This window comes from Rousettus aegyptiacus, unplaced genomic scaffold (assembly GCF_014176215.1).
Source record: "Rousettus aegyptiacus isolate mRouAeg1 unplaced genomic scaffold, mRouAeg1.p scaffold_m13_p_18, whole genome shotgun sequence".
NCBI lineage: Eukaryota > Metazoa > Chordata > Mammalia > Chiroptera > Pteropodidae > Rousettus > Rousettus aegyptiacus.
The window spans coordinates 1618150-1636545 of NW_023416293.1; the positions used below are offsets into that span (position 1 = coordinate 1618150).

At 38.8% G+C, this 18396-nt stretch overlaps 1 protein-coding gene and 1 pseudogene across 1 annotated transcript in view; both read left to right on the plus strand.

Annotated features, from left to right (window-relative positions):
• The window catches only part of CATSPERE (catsper channel auxiliary subunit epsilon), a 77519-nt gene that overhangs the window by 52375 nt on the left and 6748 nt on the right, over window positions 1-18396 (plus strand). The window contains exons 15-19 of the mRNA XM_016151264.2: window positions 922-972; window positions 1344-1377; window positions 1447-1526; window positions 9241-9340; window positions 14601-14687. Of these exons, the coding sequence (XP_016006750.2) occupies window positions 922-972; window positions 1344-1377; window positions 1447-1526; window positions 9241-9340; window positions 14601-14687 (352 nt within the window). The remainder of the gene's footprint in view (window positions 1-921; window positions 973-1343; window positions 1378-1446; window positions 1527-9240; window positions 9341-14600; window positions 14688-18396) is intronic.
• On the plus strand, window positions 359-477 carry LOC118613513 (annotated as a pseudogene).

An 18396-nucleotide genomic window follows, 5' to 3' on the forward strand; every position in this document is an offset into this window, starting at 1 on the left:
GTGGTAAGCCTAAGGTTTTCACAGTCACCAAAGGAGGCCGGTGGGGTCCAAGATACTTCTGACAGGAGAGTCGTCAATGAAAGAGGGCATCTCTTGGCGTCTAATTTGGGTTTGGTGTGGGCGATGCTCTAGACTTCCAGGATTTATCTAAACACAGTGGTGGCCACGGTTCCTTTTGAGTCACGCTGGGAAGTAGCCAACAAAAATGGTCAAATGAATAGCATACTAAAAACTATCATTTCATACACCATGATAGCCTGAAGTCCACACAAACTCTAACTAGAAATTATGTGAATCCTTAAAGTGGCTTCTTACCCACACAACTGAGTCTCTAGTAGCAATTAGAAATCTATGTTTTGTCTATGGCCATGCCATCCTGAACAAGCCCGATCCCGTCTGATCTTGGAAGCTAAGCAGGGTCAGGCCTGGTTAGTACTTGGATGGGAGACCACCTAGGAAGACCAGGTGCTGTAGGTGTAAAAAAAAAAAGTGGAGGGTGGGGGGCGGGGCAGGGATTGTAAGCTGACAGGTCCTTGCACTCTGTGAGGTCAACCTAGGGTTGCCTTGTCTAAAAAAAAAAAAAAAAAAAAATGAAATCTATGTTTTAAAAAAATGTATAAGCGATAAAACCACCTCAAGAAAGATATCTTCATTATGATACATTTTCTATCAATTTTTCACATATAGCAAATATAAAAGGTAAATCAGGTTTCAAATTCTGGTGTCTTTAGAAACACTTGCAAAACTAATTTTTAAAAATAGAAACGCTAGGGCAACACACCAATCCCAGAGAGTCTAATTCAATAAGTGATGATTTTGTTAACACTCTCAAGTTTGAGAATTACTGAGTTAAAACATTAAACGTTTGTGCAAGTATATAAGGAATATGATATTAAAATTTCATTGTGTTTTTTTTTGTAGATTTGATAGAAAAAGTTGTCGTTGGCATGATTTCTTTTACATTATTAAAAAGTAAGAAATATTTTTAACATAAGCACTGAGTTTTTTATTAATGTAGTACCAATAATTTAAAATCAGTTAACATTTATTCCTGTTAGCACTGATCTTTTTCAATATATACTTTTATTGCTATAAATTTAGTTCTAGGCATTGCTTTTGCTGCATCTCCCAAATTTTGATAAGTTGCATTTTTATTTTCATTTAGTTCAAAATATTTTAAAATTTCTCCTATGTATATTGTTAAATCCCCACATATCTTGGAAGTATTTTGTAATTATGGTTATCTATTTGACTTGTGTGATATCCCCTTCCCCAAAGTAATGGGTTTAATATTTAAGTTTGGAAAGAGGATAGAGAAGTAATTAAAAATATCTTTTTTACAGGTCATATCTGAGGGATCGACCATCTAAAAACTTGGTAAGAACACTATAATTTTATCAACTGTTCAAGTACAGAAACTAACTAAAGCATTTTTTCCTTTTCTAGAGAGTAAAATATGATTGGAAAAAATATGGCTGTCCATTGAGACTTAATTTCAAAGAAAAGTTTCACCCTGTGCTTCAATTGTAAGTATATTTTCACTAAAACTTGAACTTACTTTGAGTTTCCAAATAAAAGCATGAAAGAAAGGCTCATTAATCATGCATTTAATAATAAATATTTTGAGCACTCAACATATGTGACAGTAGGCTCTCAATACTAGTTACACGAAGCCCGGCAACCCAGGGCCCCTGCATGTCGAGGGAGGTTACAATTTAGCAACTGAGATGTAAGTGTGTCCGAGGGCTGAGCCTCTTCTCAGGGAGGCAGGCTGTCTCTTAATCCTTCCTGTGTCACCTCTGACTATTTAATAGAAACTACCAGCACCTCTGACTATTTAATAGAAACTACCTTCCCCAGGTGACATATGACTTCTCCATCGGCCAATAAAAACTGAAAGTTTGCAAGGGAAGAAGCTAGATTACTAATAAGGGACAGTACACTGGGGAGATTTCAAAAATATCTCTAATTTAAGTCTTATAAATAAGATTGCATCATAAAAATATGAATAAAATACTACGTGGAAGGCTTTTCCAAGCAATTTTGCATTTGTTTGCCTCCTTTTCTGACTTTATTCTTGATTTCTGATTATAAAAGTTTTACAAATATATAAAAAAATAAGCGATAAATGACCCACGTTTCTAATATTTGGCTATTATGAACAAGATCGTGGTGAATATCCATTTATGTACATGTTTGGACACTGGTCCAGATATGCCATTAGGATAAACTACTAAAAGTGAAATTTCTAGGTGTAAAACATGAAAATTTTAATCAAAGCTTTCAGCTTTGGGGGCCTTCTTAGGCTAAAGACAGATTCTCATATCTTGCAGAGCGGGTGGCCGAGGTGTAGTGAATCAGGAGCTCCAACTTAGTTTTGCGGCCAGAGCCTCCACTGTTGGGATCCAAAAGGCCTCTGCCAACACATTCTGGGCGCCCTTCGCCCACTCCTTACCCACGGCAGGTCTATGATACCGCGTCGTGCCCTCAGTCTCTGACAACACCCTCCTACAATCCCTGTCATGGGTCCTCTGAGCTATCGGGCTGGTCTGCTATCTTGTTTAGTTTTGATCTTCTTCTAGACATCTATCTAATCATGTCACTGCTTTTCCTGGGCACCCTAGGCACTCCTCTCACTGAGGCCTAGTATTTCTCTTTGTTTTATGTGGTCCCTAATCCATCAGCAGTAACATACGTTAATGTTCCCTCTCAAAGAATGCACTCTTCAGTTAAATTCATCATTATTAAACACCTACTCTGCACCAGTTACCGTGCTAGGCACTGGGCATTCAAAGGTAAATAAGACAGGATTTCTGCTCTCAAGGGCTGAAGAGTCTGGTGAATTAGAAACCACATGAGCCGATATGCTAAGTGGAGTGATAGAAAGAAATGTCGTGGGTGGCTGGTATTGAAACTCAACAGAAAAGTATCCAACTTAGCTACGGAAGGAAGAGGGGCTCTGAGAAATGTTCCCGGGAAATGTGCTGTTGAGCTGAGTCACTGAGTCTTGAAGGATAATGAATGCTTAGCTGAAGGCAGAGGAGGGAAGGACAGGAAGTTAGACAGGTAATAAAGAATTCCACTGGCCGAGCCTTTCAAGCAAAAGTGATAGTTTGAGGAAGAAAGTGTATAGTTCAAAGCATTTAATGTTAACAGGTTATAAAGTGAGGGGTGACGTGTTCAGAGAGGAGGCTGGGAGACTGACTAGCTGAGCGAATTTCAGATCGTGGGAGGTTTTCTCTCTGCCCTATGTCCTATGGCAGAGCAGCTGGTCAAATATTTGCTTTAGCTCGTTCTCTCCGGGAGAAGATGGAAGGTGAATTTGAAACAAGTCTCAATGAAGAGCCCAGACAGTAAACTGCATTGCCAATCCAGGGAGAAAATAACCAAATGGCTGAAATAGCAGCGAAGACAAAGAAGAAGAATCGTTTATGAGAAAACTTGGAGATTCTAACAGTTGGGCTCGAGAACTGATAGATGTGAGCGGTAAGGGAAAGAGAGAATGAGGAAGATGAAGGAGCCAAAGGCGGCATCCGTTAGAAGACACCTTCCGCGACCTCTGACCTCCACGTCTAGTCATCTTCAAGCACCTGTGCCCGCGAGCTCTGCCTGTCACCCTGCCACCACAGAACTGCATATGCGCGTAGGGCCTGCCCCTCCACTGTGCACCGCGTCCTCCCCCCCTTTCCTCATTAAGAACGTGATTCTTAAAATTGTCCCCTTTCTCCTGCATCATCAACTTGACTCTCTGTGCTCATTCATCATTTGAATATGCAGTTCTTTCTCTCAAGAAAAACCAAAACCAAAACCATCCCTTTACCCCGCTCCCCCTTCAGCTACTACACCCAATGTCACCAGCTCTTCTCCCAAATGCCCCTCGGTCGGACTTTTACTCCCACCACCACTGACGCATTGGATCATTCCCTCCTACTTAAAACATTTTCTTCGTTTGTCATAAAGGGAGACTGGGGCTGGAGGGAAAGTTTGGGGACAGCTGGTGAGGGCCTCCCACTGGCCTGTTCTGGGCTGGTGCCAGCCCCTCACCAAGCTGGGGGGCAGTGGGAGGCAGCAGGAGGGAACAATCAAACGTTCTTGTTAATGAGGTCAAATAAGGTGAGACCAGAGAAGTGAGCATCGGGTAGAGCAATATGGAGGCCACTGGTCACAGTGGCTAGCAGTGCCGATGAATGTTGTTGAGTATCAATTTTGTCCTTTGTCAGATAATGTATTTGAGCTCTGAAATGAGTCTTGATTTTTCTAGATAAGTTTAATGGAGTCCTCACTCTGAGAAAATTTTTCTAATTTTTTTCTTTATGATTTCTTCTTTTTATTTTCAATTATAGTAGGAAGGAGGGAGGAAGGCCATCTGTAATATTAGCGTTCAATATGATTTTATATTAGTTTCAGCATTATTCGCAATAGTCAAAAGGTAGAGGCAACCCAATGTCCATCGACAGATCAATGGATAAACAAAATGTGATCTATACATAGAATAGAATATTACTCAGCCTTAAAAAAGAAAATTCTGACACATGCTACAATACGGATGAACCCTAAAGATACGCTAAGTGAAATAAGCCAGCCACACACACAAAATAATAATACTGTAGATTCCACTTATTTGAGGCACCTGGAGTAGTCAAATTCAGAGAGACAGGAAGTAGACTAGTGGAGGAACTAGCAGGAACTGGAGGACAAGGGGATTGGGGAGTTATCCTTTAACGGACATGGAGTTTTCGTTTTGCAAGATGAAGACAGAGATGGATGGTGGTGATGGTAGCCCACAATGCGATGATGCTTAATGCCACATAACTGTACATTTAAAAAAAAATAGTTAAAACGGTAATTTTTATGTTATGTATATTTTACCACAATTTAAAAAATCTGTAGTTAAAAGACATCATAAACAACAAAAAAAGACAGGTGGTTGAAAAGTTTGTTTATGGTGTCTACGGATTTTTTTTTTAATTGTAGTAAAATACACATAGCAAAATAGAGTGAACGTTTGGATGAATACATTGTAGAGTTAGACGTTGCAATACTGTGTAACGGTTAAAATGAACAAGCCGGGATGCTTGTAAGAGGGACTTGGATGATCGACACGACTTTGGGTAGGAAAGGAAGAGAGGCCAGGAGGAAGTTGCTGATGAGGAAAACAGAAATCAAGAGATTGGGGATTTCTGTGGATCCATCTCAAAACCTAATGTTGAGTGAAAAAAAAAAAGTTGCTAAAAGACTCTTACAGTTTAATATCATGTATGTATATTCTCAAACCCATAAAGCAATACTAGATATGATTTATGGATACATTTATGTATAAGTAAAATATAAAACCTGGATGGAAATGACCTATAACAATTTTCACATTATTCCTGGTGTTTTTCTGCATACTTGAAGTATTTCCTAATTAAAATTAAATAAGCTCTAGGAACAAGATCTATGAAGAAAACTGGGAAGTAGGATCAAAGGCCCAGGTAGCAAGGCCGAAAGAGGAAGAATAATTCATCCTCTAGGACTTGTGGGGAAGAAATAAAAATGAGCACAGAAAGTGACTGGTTTGGAAATAGAAATGTAGGAGGAGTTGAGGAAGGTCACGCGTGAGAGCTTCCATTTACTGACAGGAAGTAGGAAGGAGGGCCGTCTGTAAACAGAGAAGGGAAGCGTTGAGGACCGTCTCTGAGGGTGCTGTGAGAAGGGGGTAGCCAAGGACCGGTAAAAGATTACTAGATAACGCCAAAGGCACATTCGAGGTAAGACAGCATGAGTGGGTCCAGTCCCCACAGACGCTGAATTTCTGAAGCAGTATGTGCACGAACGGAGAAGACATATCGTAGCATCCAAAGTTGGGGTTAGATATTGGATGCAACGGGAAGAACGATGGAGTGAATTTAGGGTGCTGGCCAGAGGGGGGTCAGAGGATCCGCCATGAAATCGGGCTGAGGAGGGAAGGAAGAGAAGCTAGAGGGAGCTGCTGTGTGACAGGAAAGCAAAGAGGATTCAGGGGACGGGACATCGCTATGAGGTCAAGGGGCAGATGAGAGGACGTGCGAAAAACAGAAGAGGCTGGCGTCAGAAGGTGGACTGCTGGAGACGCACTACTTGGGACTATTGTGGGAGCGCTATTTTTTTTCCCTAGAAGTAAGTTATTTATATCTCTGCTACCAGGAATCGCTTGAAAAAGCTTATTGCCTCCAATTTGCTTAAGATAAGCAAACAAATATTGGAGGCTAACTACAGAGAGACAGTCGGATCAATCAGACTCAGTGTCCGGTTTAAACTGAGTTATAGCAATACATAGTTGATAACTGAGTATTCAATTAGGTATTTATCAGAGGCAAATTTGGGTGCTAATTAATTAAGCTTTGAGAAACAGGCAGACAGAGGTGGTCACTGGAAAATTAGTCTGTAGTCTGTGACTTCAGATCACGATAAATGCTTTACCTTTCTAGAGAATGGCTCAGGAACAAGGTCGGGCAGAATTTTACATGTAAAATGACAGTAGATTCACCATCAAACACTAATAAGAATGAAGCAAGTCCTGGGAGTATGATCCACCTGGGAACGTAAGTCATCCCAAAAGCCTCTTTGCTTCCTCAGCTCCCAGGACAGCCCATCTCAAATTCAAATTTGGTGCCACAGACACAACCCCGAAGGAAACAGGTGGGACATAATCACTCTACCGTGAGGCAGGGAGTTCAAGAACGGGTACTATTTTTAGGGGCACGTGGGATTTATTTTAATCACATATAGTAAGACACACAGACATGGAATGACTGTCACGAAGGAAGAAACTTCTTATACATACTGATCCCAAGAAACGGGAGGCACAGCCGGCCACACGGGACCATCGGGATCAGTCAGGAGCCAGAGGGAGTGAATGCACAATGAGGGTGAGAGACTCCATTGTTTTCCGCGGGAAGGAATGGTTAGGTCAAGGTAAGCAGGCTTAGGACTGGTTTGCGTTGAGCAATTTTGATGGGTGCTGGTTGTAGGACTTGTCTATAGTTGTCTGATACCTGCTTGGCTCTGAGTGATTAGGGTACGTGGCCCAGGATAGTGGCCCAGACTGTGAGAGCTTATGAGGGAGGTAATTGGGGGTGGGAGTTCTGGATTGGTTGATTTATATGCGAAAAGCACGCTCAAAAGCCAGTTGTTTGCTATGTCTAGCAATTAATTAACCCTAGGAGGGCCAGCTCCCCCAGGGTCAACTAGGCCCCGGATACTAAAGCATCACAGTTACAATGGGCTATCCCACGTGGTCACACAGGGTTGAAAGCATGTGTCTAATGGGTTACAGAGAGGTCAGTCTTTCCCAGTTCCAAAAATGGAACTGCCATAGTGGAGACGTTATAAATTGTAGAGAAGTCGGTTGCCAACTAGTGACATTTCTAAATTTCTCAGGTTTAATTAGCATTATATATTATATTAATGAGCATTAATGAAAATATGCCATGCTTAGCTAGACAAGTATGTTTGTCTCATATTCTCAGTGAAATAAATAAAACATCAAAGATCATTATAAACCCAGAAAACAGGGGCCATGTTATTGATCCCTATTACCACTAGATGACACTGTAGCTCATCGCTTTCATAAGAGGCAAAGGCTGCCAGCTCCCAGTTCAATTAATATCTTTTTTATTTAGATAAGACATGTAGCTTTGCAACTAGTCTTGATAATTCCAGAATACGATGGCTTTCAGAAGAGGCAATCAAGCGTGCCCCACCTTCCAAAGTTCCTTGAATCAGAGCTTTGCTAAAGCCTCACCTGACCCTCCGAAACTACCAAACTGTGAGCACACCACGCCCGTGTGTGCCTTTTCCCGTGGGGAGAGAGCTCTCATGAGAGTTTAGAGTTCTGCGTGACCCTCCTTCTGGGCTGGGAAAGAAGTCAAGCACTGCTACCCAGGCTCCTCTCTTGGCCGTTTCTAAAAACTAAGGTGGAAATAAAATAGCCTCTCAGATACCACTTTCTGACAGTTAAAATTTTCTGCCCAATTTGTGAGAATGGGATAATATATATATTTTTTTAATATAGCGAGGAGTAGATGGTAGCAATGTGCAGCAGACCCGTGACGCCAAGTAGAATGTCTGCTGAGTCGGCCAGAGATCTGGGCAATGAATAAGGAGATGCTGTCGAGGATTTGTTATCTTTTAGGAATAGACCACAGAAAATATATCAGACACTGAGGCAACCCGCCTGAGACCAAGGTCCTTCGTGAAATTTCCATCCAAGAAATGCAGGGCACAGTTTCATTCAGAAAAATAACGGTCAATAACTGATGGAAAAAAAAAAAAGACGTGTAACTATTTTTAAAACACTCAGGAGGTCTGGTATGCAAATGTGTGACTTTATCAGTCACTGAACTTTAGCTTTGGTGTCAAGCCTCTATTTTCATACAAAGGGGGGGAAATAATATTAATTTGAAGTAACGCATCTCCTTTAAAACTTGCTGAGTTTGGGGTAAGTAGTCTTAGCTCAATGGTGCTTATGTCCGGTGTCCGACTGTGCGCTGTGGCTTCTGCTGAAGCAATGGTCCAAGCTCCCCGAGCGGGGGCTGCGCCTAACCATGGCCCCAGGGAGCTTCCCACGACTTCCGCCTGTCACCCCCCCATCAGTCCTCAGGTGCGCGCCGACCCTCCCACACGAAGCCAGATCTTCTGCCCAGATCCGCGAGTCCTTCTGTGGTTTAACAGTGGCGCGTAACAGGCTCCGGATGAATATTCGTTGATCAAATGGCACAGGGAGGTGCTCGCTTTGCCCTTCCTCCATTTGTCACTCACCCTGTCTTTCTCCCTGCTGCCAGCCGTGATGGCCAGGCCTCGGCTACCCTCACCTGATCAATATGCGGTTCCTATCGAAGTGAAGGGAGCTTAAGGTTCCTACTGTTAAAAAAAAAAAAAAAAAGCGAAAAAATTTCTGCTTCATTCCTATTAGGCTTATTCTGAGAGCAGAAGGAAAGCTATACAGTGGGTTATCGTTATTTTCCAGGTAAGAAAATCGAGGCTTTAAGAGTTTAAGTAAAATATATATATAAGAAATATATATTATATATATTATACACACACACACACGCACACACACACACACACACATATAATATATTAGGTAACTTCCCCCAACACAAAGCTGTTAAGTGATAAAGATGGGATTTAACGCTAAGTCCATCTGGCTTGAAAGCTCTAAACTGCTCTGTTCTACACTCAAACTATTATTTTTATGTTTTCTTTTTTTTTTTTCAGATACAGTGATGATGGCTACATTGAAGATGTTGACGTAAATTTCATAGTGTGGGAAATACACGGCAGGGATGACTATAGCTTTAATAATACTATGAAAACGGTATGACATTCTCGAATTGAAATAGAATTTAGCATGCGATTAGATGTGTCTTTTTACTTTAAGTCTATGTAGAAGTTGTCTAAGGAAAATAAAACTGGTCATCTGTGGGTAGGAAAAACAAAACAAAACACGTAACCTCTATATTAAATTCTGTAACTACTAAAATTCATTTATGAAAAAAAGAAGTCACTGTCATATAAAACAGATTTAAAGGGGTCAGAAAAAATACAATAATGTTTTTAGTAGGGTGATGCAATTGTAGATAAACATTTTGTTTTCTCTTCACACAGTAGTTAATGTTTGGTTATTTATGGATGTGCCTTCGGCTTTCAGACATTGATCCCATTTGTGCTAAATCAAACGGACACTCCCTAGTCTTCATCTCGCTTCACTTCCTTGCATCATTTGGTCCACTGACCTTGGCCTCACTGTCTCCACGCTCTTAGTTTTCCTTCATCCTCCGTGACCGGTCGATCTCGGCCTCCACGGCGAATCCCCCTTACTCTGTGCTTTCACTCTGCAGGCCCCGCACGAGGCCCATCCACGCCCGACCCCTACTTCGCTCCCACCCCCACGTGGCTTTCTGCCTCAGAGGGCCTCCCATCATGACAGAGGCTCCCTGGAAGTCACCGGCCTTGGTTCCGAAGCTCCCCAAGAGATCTCGTATTCAAACGATACGAGAGAGGACTCTTCCCAAAGTAACTGTCTCCTCTATCTGAGACCTTTATTAATTCTCCAAGAATATAACCCACCTAGATGGCAGCCTGCTACCTCCCTCCAGAGGACTGTAAAAGCCAGTTGTCTTCTAATTATGTGACCAAACAAATCCATCCCATCATGCATTCCTCCTATACTTGTTCAGTACGCAATGCGTTAAGTCCTTCTGGTCTACCTCCTCATCGCGGTCTCGTACCTTGGCTATTCTATCCTTTGTATACGTTAGCCCAGACTCTCATTACTCTCCATCTTCTCAAACCTTTCCCAATGTACCTTAGGGTTAAACGCCCTTAGATCCTTTTTCAATAAATGATCCTCAGAGAAAATCACTTTCCCTATGTTTCTACCAAACCAATGGTCCTCTCTCTTATCCATATACTTAAGGATGAGCTGTGGACCCAATATTCTCTCTTATCTACAGTATTATTTCCAGATCATTACCTCCTTGCCCTAAGTAAAATACCATTTGTCATTAGCTGACATCTAACCCATCACTACTAATTACTGCCATGTACTCAGAAATTGATGATTTCTCCTCATGCCCTGAGAACAATTACAGTTGAGTTCCAAATTGTGCCAGCTGTCAGGTATGGTTATTGATGGGAAGATCTTTTCAAAACAGGGAGTACATTTTCCAGCCCATCTGCATTAGGTGGGGCCATGTGACTGGTTCTCATCACTGGAGTAGGAGCAGAAGTTATATGTGTCATTTTCAAGATGAAGTGCTTAAAGAGGGACTACATGAACCTCCATCCTTCCTTTACATATCAGTTTATTACAGCAACAGTTAAATATGGAGTAGATGAGAACTGAATGAAAAGAGTCCAGTGAGGGGATTTTGAGGAGCCATGAGACAGAAGAAGCTTGAGTTCCTAATTCGTTTCTTAGAGAATAGTCACCCGTAAGGACCACCTAACCAGGGACATCTTCATTGGACTCTGTGTGATCAAAATTAAACGTCTAATGTGGAAACCTCTGAGAGTTGGGGTTTATTATCACTGCACAGAAGAGACTACCTCAACAAATAACTCCTCCCCTATTAAAATTATATTTAAATTCAAACATTTCAGTCTCTGGCCTCGATCCCTAATTCTTTAGTTCTCTCATTGCTATTCCTAATATTCCTCTGCCCTTCACTTTTTCTCATGTAATCTAGGTATCCACTATATTGAACCCTCCGCTTCTCCCTCCCTACCACTCTCATTTTTCTTTTTCTCCTGTCTGTCTTAAGTTCCAATGGTTCAGTCCTTCAATGACTGTTTTGCCAATATCTATATGTCACTTTCCCCAGTGTTGTCTCTGTGCGCTGTTACGGCACCTTTAAACATCAACATTTCTGCCTTATCCATGCCTATCTTTGAGCTGAAGATCACCTCTAGAAAAAAAAAAATTGAAATTGCAGTAACTGGAATTAGAAACTGAGCTACTAGGAGTGATGGCTGAAAAGAGAGTTAGTCAATTGGAATAGAGGTCAGAAGGAAACATCCAGAATTATACACAGAGAGATAAACTGATTTAAAATATAGAAAAGAGCATAATGGAGGTTCAGTGCTAAAATCTAAGAACTAGATTCCTAAGAATAAGAGAAAAGAGGGTCTTGGCCAGAAGCAATATTTTCTGAAATTGGTAAAAGACATCGAGGCACAGAAAAAGTAGTCTGCATCCAGAAACACCATTGTAACATTTCTAAAATCAAAAACAAAGAAAAAAGCTTAAAAATAGGCAGATCAAAAAAGATAACGCCTTCAAAAAGTAATTATAAGATTTAAAGCTGATTTTTCAATAGAAAGAATGAAAACCAGAGAATTTTGAACAAAAATATCTTTAAATTACTGAAAGAAAATCATTTCTGAACTGAAAATTCTATATACAATGGAAATAGGCTTTAAAAATGAAAGTGAACAACAAATAATGCTTTATAAGATATGTGAAATTAAAAGAAGAAAAAAATTAAGTAAAAAATAATTAAAGAATGGAATAAAAAATTTTGAGAGAAAGTGACAAATGTTAAAGATAAGCAAAGAAGATCCAAAAAAAAGTAGATAAATGAAATCTCTAAAAAAAGAAACTCAAAGAAAGGAACAAAACCAACGTTAATAATTCAACAAAACACCCTACCCTGAGAAAAAAGCTTTGAAGCTTCATAGTGAAAGAACATACTGTATACTTGAGAATATCAAATCGGAAGAGCCAACCCAAGAGGGCATCTTGGCAAAAGGCAAGCAATTCATTAAAAAAAAATTAAAATTAAAACTAAAAAAATAAAAATTAAATTAAATTAAATTAAATTAAATTAAATGATTACCAGATATTTTTTACAGCATTGCATTAGGTCAGGAGAAAATGGAATAAAATATTTAAGATGCTAAATGCAAGACAAGGATTTTTATATCCAGCAAAACTGATAAAAGGTCTAAACTGCTATCAACATGTAAAAAGCTCAGATAATATTGTTCTCATGAGCCTTTCCTGAGTGATTTACTAAAAAGCTTCAAACAACCAAAAGTACTAAGGAAACATCAACATGAGAATTAGAGGGACCATTATATAATAGTGTAGAATTACTTATAAAACTAAAACCAAATAAAAGTTAAAAGGAAAAGAGGATAGCATATAATGGATGTATCTTCTGACAATGTAGATATAGTACAATTATAAACATGGTAGGAGAATGTGAATAGCTTACGCAAGGAAAAATACCTGTTTTTAGTAGTCGTGATAGTGGTGGTAATGTTTGTGTCATTATTCTGAAGCCATGAGGTACGTAATGTAAGAGAAAGCAAGTGTGTAATGATGGGGTATTTTAATACTATCATTCTTCATCAAGTGCTTTTGAGTAAAAGTAAGGATATACATATGTAAAATAGAAGTTCAGACAAAAATACTGATTTTGAATAGAACTCAATATAAAATCATGAGGTACTGGCTATTGATCTGGATATAAATAGATAAAGATAATGTTTACATAGAGAGTTGTATAGAGAAATAGATAAATATTTCCTACACTGTCTGTTAACATCCTTGGAAACATAACTAACCAGTAGCAGTAAATATTCTTAGTACTCAGATTATTGTCACAAAATAGCATTTCCCACTAAAAGTAACCAGAGATTCTTAGTGCAATGACTGATTCCAAGCCTGGAGGAGCAGATGTATAAGATGAGCCTGGAATGGTTTGACATACCCAATGGCAAGGAAATGTCAAAGACTGCTAGGTCACATCAATAGTAATCAGAAGCCAACACGAAGAGATTCTTATTGGCCAAAGATGGGATGATTCTAGCTACAAATTGGATAGTTATTGCAATAGGTTAGAACCCATTACATACATTAAATCTATCTGTTTATAAAGAAGTTTTTTCAAGTTCACCTTTGGAGAATGATAAAAAAACCAATTTCTTATTTTGAAAACTGGCAAATAAAAAAACAAACAAACAAATATTACCTTACCTTCCTCAAATAAACTATACCAATGGGTAAACAAACAGTAGAGAGGAAGCATTTCTATAAAACTATTCCAGTTCACAAATGGAAAAGAAAAAAAAGAATTGGAATATCACCACTTCACAACCCAAATATATATATGGTTATCATAAACACATTTATTTCAGGCAATTTGACAATGAACAAATGCCTTGAAAAACATAATTTACCAAAGTTACTTGTATTCCAAAAGGCAAATTGAAATCTCTAACCCTAGATAGCTTTCCTGATAAAGTCTATAAACATTTAAAGAAAATTTTACTTGAGCCTTATAAAAACTCTTCTAGAGTATTAGGGTTAGGGGTATACTTTCCAACTCATTTCGTGACTCCACAAAGACCAGATGAGTACCTTGAAAAAGAATCATGAGCCAATCTCACTCGTGACCATTGATATAAAACATCTAAACAAAAGAGTAGCAAATCAAACTCATCGAAATATTAAAAAATAATACATCCAGGCCAAGTTTTGTTTATTTCACAAATGAAGAGTTGGGATATCATTTGAAAATCAAAGTATTCCATTATATTAACAGAACGAAGAAGAAAAGTCATAAGATTATTCTAATAGTTGATGAAATGTCATTTTATTTAAAAATTGTTCACATATAACATTATTTTTAAATAAATGTTAGAAAATTATAAATAGATGGTAACTTCCTTAAACTAATAAAACGTAGATACAAAAAAAACCAAAAACTGTAGAAAACATCACGGTGAAAATCTGAAAGCCCCAAGTCAGGAATAAAATAAAGATGGCGGTTATCGTCACTCCTATACAATGTTGTTCCTGATCTTTGTAATAAGACGACAATAGACAACAAAAATAAATAAAAAGTATAAAGATTGGAAGGGAAGAAATAAAACTGTCACAGTTACAGATAATGTGAAAACATGAGGAGTTTAAATTCTCTCCATACAAGGTCAATATACAAAAGTCAATCGCTTCTCTGTATATTAGCAAACATTTAAATAATAAAAAAATAAGTATATAAATTTCAACTGCATTAACATATATTAAATAGTTAGGAGCAAACTGATATTATATAATCTTTTGACAGAGTGGTTGCTTAAATGAAGCCCAAACATGGAACTCAATGCATAAGCTTAACAAGCACCTCCCATTAGAATATGCTTGGGGACCTGAGGTAAGAAAAACATTACCTTGGAAATTATTTATTTAGAATAAGTAATTTGGCGTTTCCGTATTAACAAAAACATGATGTCACTACTTTAGATTTAAATTTGTCTTTCTAAATCAAGTCCAATTTTTTTGTTGGATTATATGGTGATTTCGAAAATGCTTCATCTTAATTCCTGTTTGATCTTCTGTTGCTCCTGTGTTACTAACAATTTTTAAAAATTTTCTCTGCTTAAAATCTGTGTTTACATATTATTAAATATCCTGACCAACATGTTGAAACATTGAGAGTGAGTCTTTCAAAGAACACCCAGAGTTTCAGCTCTTGTATGACTAAGAGATCATTTCTGAATGCCAACTATCAATCCAATACAGTGTTTTCTCTTTTTCGATTTAATTTTCTCGAATTGAAATTAATGTATGTCTTTTGGAGAATCAAATCATAACTCATGAATAAAAAGTGACATCTGGTACCTCAGCCTATAAAATATACACCCTGCAATAAGGTTACGTTGTTTCCACATCAGAACCTATGCATTTCAAGACAGAGATATAAACAAATGATGTGTATTATCCTCTATATTCCATTCCAAGCATCCCTCTTTCCATGCCCACTTCCTGTCTTTCCAGCAACGTAACTCTAGAAGCTTTACTCTAACGATCCTATGAACAGCCTTTCGACCCAACAAACCTCCAATCTATTGATTATACCACCCTCACCCTACTTCTAGATTATCTGCTCCCTCTTTATCCAGGTTAAATTCCATGGTCAATAATTATATCACTCTATTAATATGCACCCTCAATTTCTTTGCCCACCTCTGACTTCTTATTTGTGTGACTAAATCACAACCCTGGTTAAATTCAACTATCTGCCTTAGCATTAGCAGCTCACCGGTGAGAGAAAAACACACCCATGCTAACTCGTTTCATTTTAATTTCATGATTAAAACAGTCCCATAATACTGCCCAACAGACATAACTGTATTTCTCTAGTTCATTCCCTCCCCCCTCATGAATAGTGACTGCACATTTTCTCTTCTCTACTAAAACCTCCAACACCTCTCCCCTGATCCTCTTTCTTATCTGATGAACTACTTTCCTATTTCACCAAGAAAATATGGCCGTTATTAAACCCAGTGCTAAATCCTGTAATTTAAAGAAGCAAATGTTTTTAAATGTGCAATATGTTGTCATGTTGTTTTTAATATTTTGTCAGCTATAATTCTTTATAAGTTGTTTCCCTTGTAGTGGAACCTAGTCTATATTATGTTATGTTTTTAAGAGCATTATTCTAAGAAGATATCCTTGGTAGTCCATAGGCTTCGCCAGATTGACCAAGACCCATAAAAGGAAACTTTTACACATACAGACACACAGACGCGCACACAATATGAGATAAGACATAAAAAGAGAAAGACTAAACTTTGGGTCACTCTGCTTTTTAGAGATTAGGGACATGAGGAGGGACAAAGGAGATGAAAAGGAATAATCCAAGAATCAGGAGGAAAGCCAGGGGAGTGCGATCTGGGCATCATGCAAAGCAAGTCTCAGATGAAGGGAGGGGTTGCCTGTGTCAACTCCTCAACTAAGATAGGTCCACTGCGATGAGGATTGAAAAGTGATCATTCAGTTTAGCAACTTGGAGATGACAAGTAATCTTGACAGGGTCGTTTTCGGTGGGATAGTGAGAGACAAAACTTAACAGACGCGGGGTTAAGTATGGAAAAAGGGAATTCGAAGCAGCAAGAAGAGACATCTCCGATGAAGAGTTTTGCAGGAAAGAGGAGAAAGAAATAGTGCAGTAGCTTCAGAGCGATGAGGTCAAATGCAGGTCTTCTTTCTTTTAATTAAGTTGAAAGAAAGAACCACATGTTTATGATGGGGATGATACGAAAAGAAAAAAGGAAAAAAAGAAAGGGAAGGAAAGGAAAGGAAGGAGGAAAGAAAGAAGAGAGAGAGAGAGAGAGAGAGAGAGAGAGAGAAAAAAAGGAAAAGAAAAAGAAGACTCGAGAAAGAAAGAAAAAAGAAGAAATAAGAAAGAAAGAAAAGAAAGAAGAAAAAAGAAAGAAAGAAAGAAGAAAAAAAGAAAGAAGAAAGAAAGAACAGAAGAAAGAAGAAAAAGAAAGAATACAGCAGACAACGAAAAAAAAAAAGAAACAGAAAGAAAAAGAAGACAAAAGATAAAAAAAAAACGAGTAATGATTAAGGAAGGAAGGAAGGAAGGAAGGAAGGAAGGAAGGAAGGAAGGAAGAAAAGAAATTGCTGATGCTTCGATTAGCATTTTAAACTTCGCATGTCCAAAACCGAGCTTCTTTTCCACCCAACACACACACTCCCTTGTCCTTCTCTCACATAACAGAGATTCCATCCAGCCTGGTCAGGGTAAAAGCCTCTAAGAGTTGTCTTATGCCCCATTTGGTCTTTCAGAAAAACTTACTGGCTCTCCCCTCAAAGCATCTCCTTAATTTGTTCACTCCTCACCACCCCAGTTGCCACTACCATTCCAAACCACCATCAAAACCGTCTGGGTTGTAACAACAGTCTCCTGACTGGTTTTCCTGCTTCAGCCTTGCCTGCCATGAATCTATTCACAAGACAGCAGTTAGAATGATCCTTCTAAGACCCAAATGAGAACATGTCACTTTTCTGCTCAAAACCATGCAATGGCTCCAACCTCACTTCGTTATGACAAAGCCTACGTGACTTGCTGCTCCCGCCCCCATACTAAGTTAGCTTCCTCCTTCAGGTCTTTACTTAAAAATCAACTAGTCAGTGATGACTTCCCTGGCTGCTCTATCAAAAAAGTTACTTTTCACCCCATGACAGTCTGCGTCTTCCTACCCTATTTTCTTTAACATCATTAGCATTTATAACTCGCTGGCACATTGTGTGCTCTACTTATTTATCTTATTTGTTATCTGGCTTCCCAACTAGAAGGTAAGCTCCATGAGAAAAGAAAATTATGTTTGTTTTGTTCATTGCTGTATTCCTAGCATCTAACCTATTATGAGTGCTCAATAAATATTTGTAGAACCAATTAACTGAGTATAAGCCACCTAGCTATTATAAAGAGTATTATTCCAAGAAATCCTTAGAAATTAAACTAAAATTGGAATCAGTAAAAAACAAAACTTACCTTCCTGACTTTTGTTGTCGAGCATCCAAGGGCCTGGGGTCGAGGATACGTGTGATACTCTATATGCCAAAATCTCACAAAGTGTGCCCAAATGTTCTAAGAATCTGCCAAGATAATGTATTTCTTTGGAAACAATGAGCCACCTGGTAATTAACTCACCTCAACTAGTACGATGTAGCGTAGTGGCTCTCAAATTTTAGTGTACATCAGAATCAACCGGGGGGCTGCTAAAACAGAGCTCTGAGTTCTGCCGCCAACGTTTCTGATTCGACTCATCTGGAGTGGGCCCCAAAAGTTTGCATTTCTGACGAGTTGCCAGGTGATGCTGATACTACTGATCTCACGGCCACATTTAAGAACCATTGAAATAGTGGTTTACATTGTAGAAGGATTCAGAGCACCCACATTCCATTCTACTGTCTGGGCAACACAAAGCTCACTGCTAAAAGGGTGAATTCGACCTGGAGTCTGACAATAATAGAATACTAGTGATATCTTGGTGAGTTAGGTTAATACATCCTTACCGAAGAAAGGTATATGGACTGCACAGTAACTGAACTATGTGTTAACTAAACAT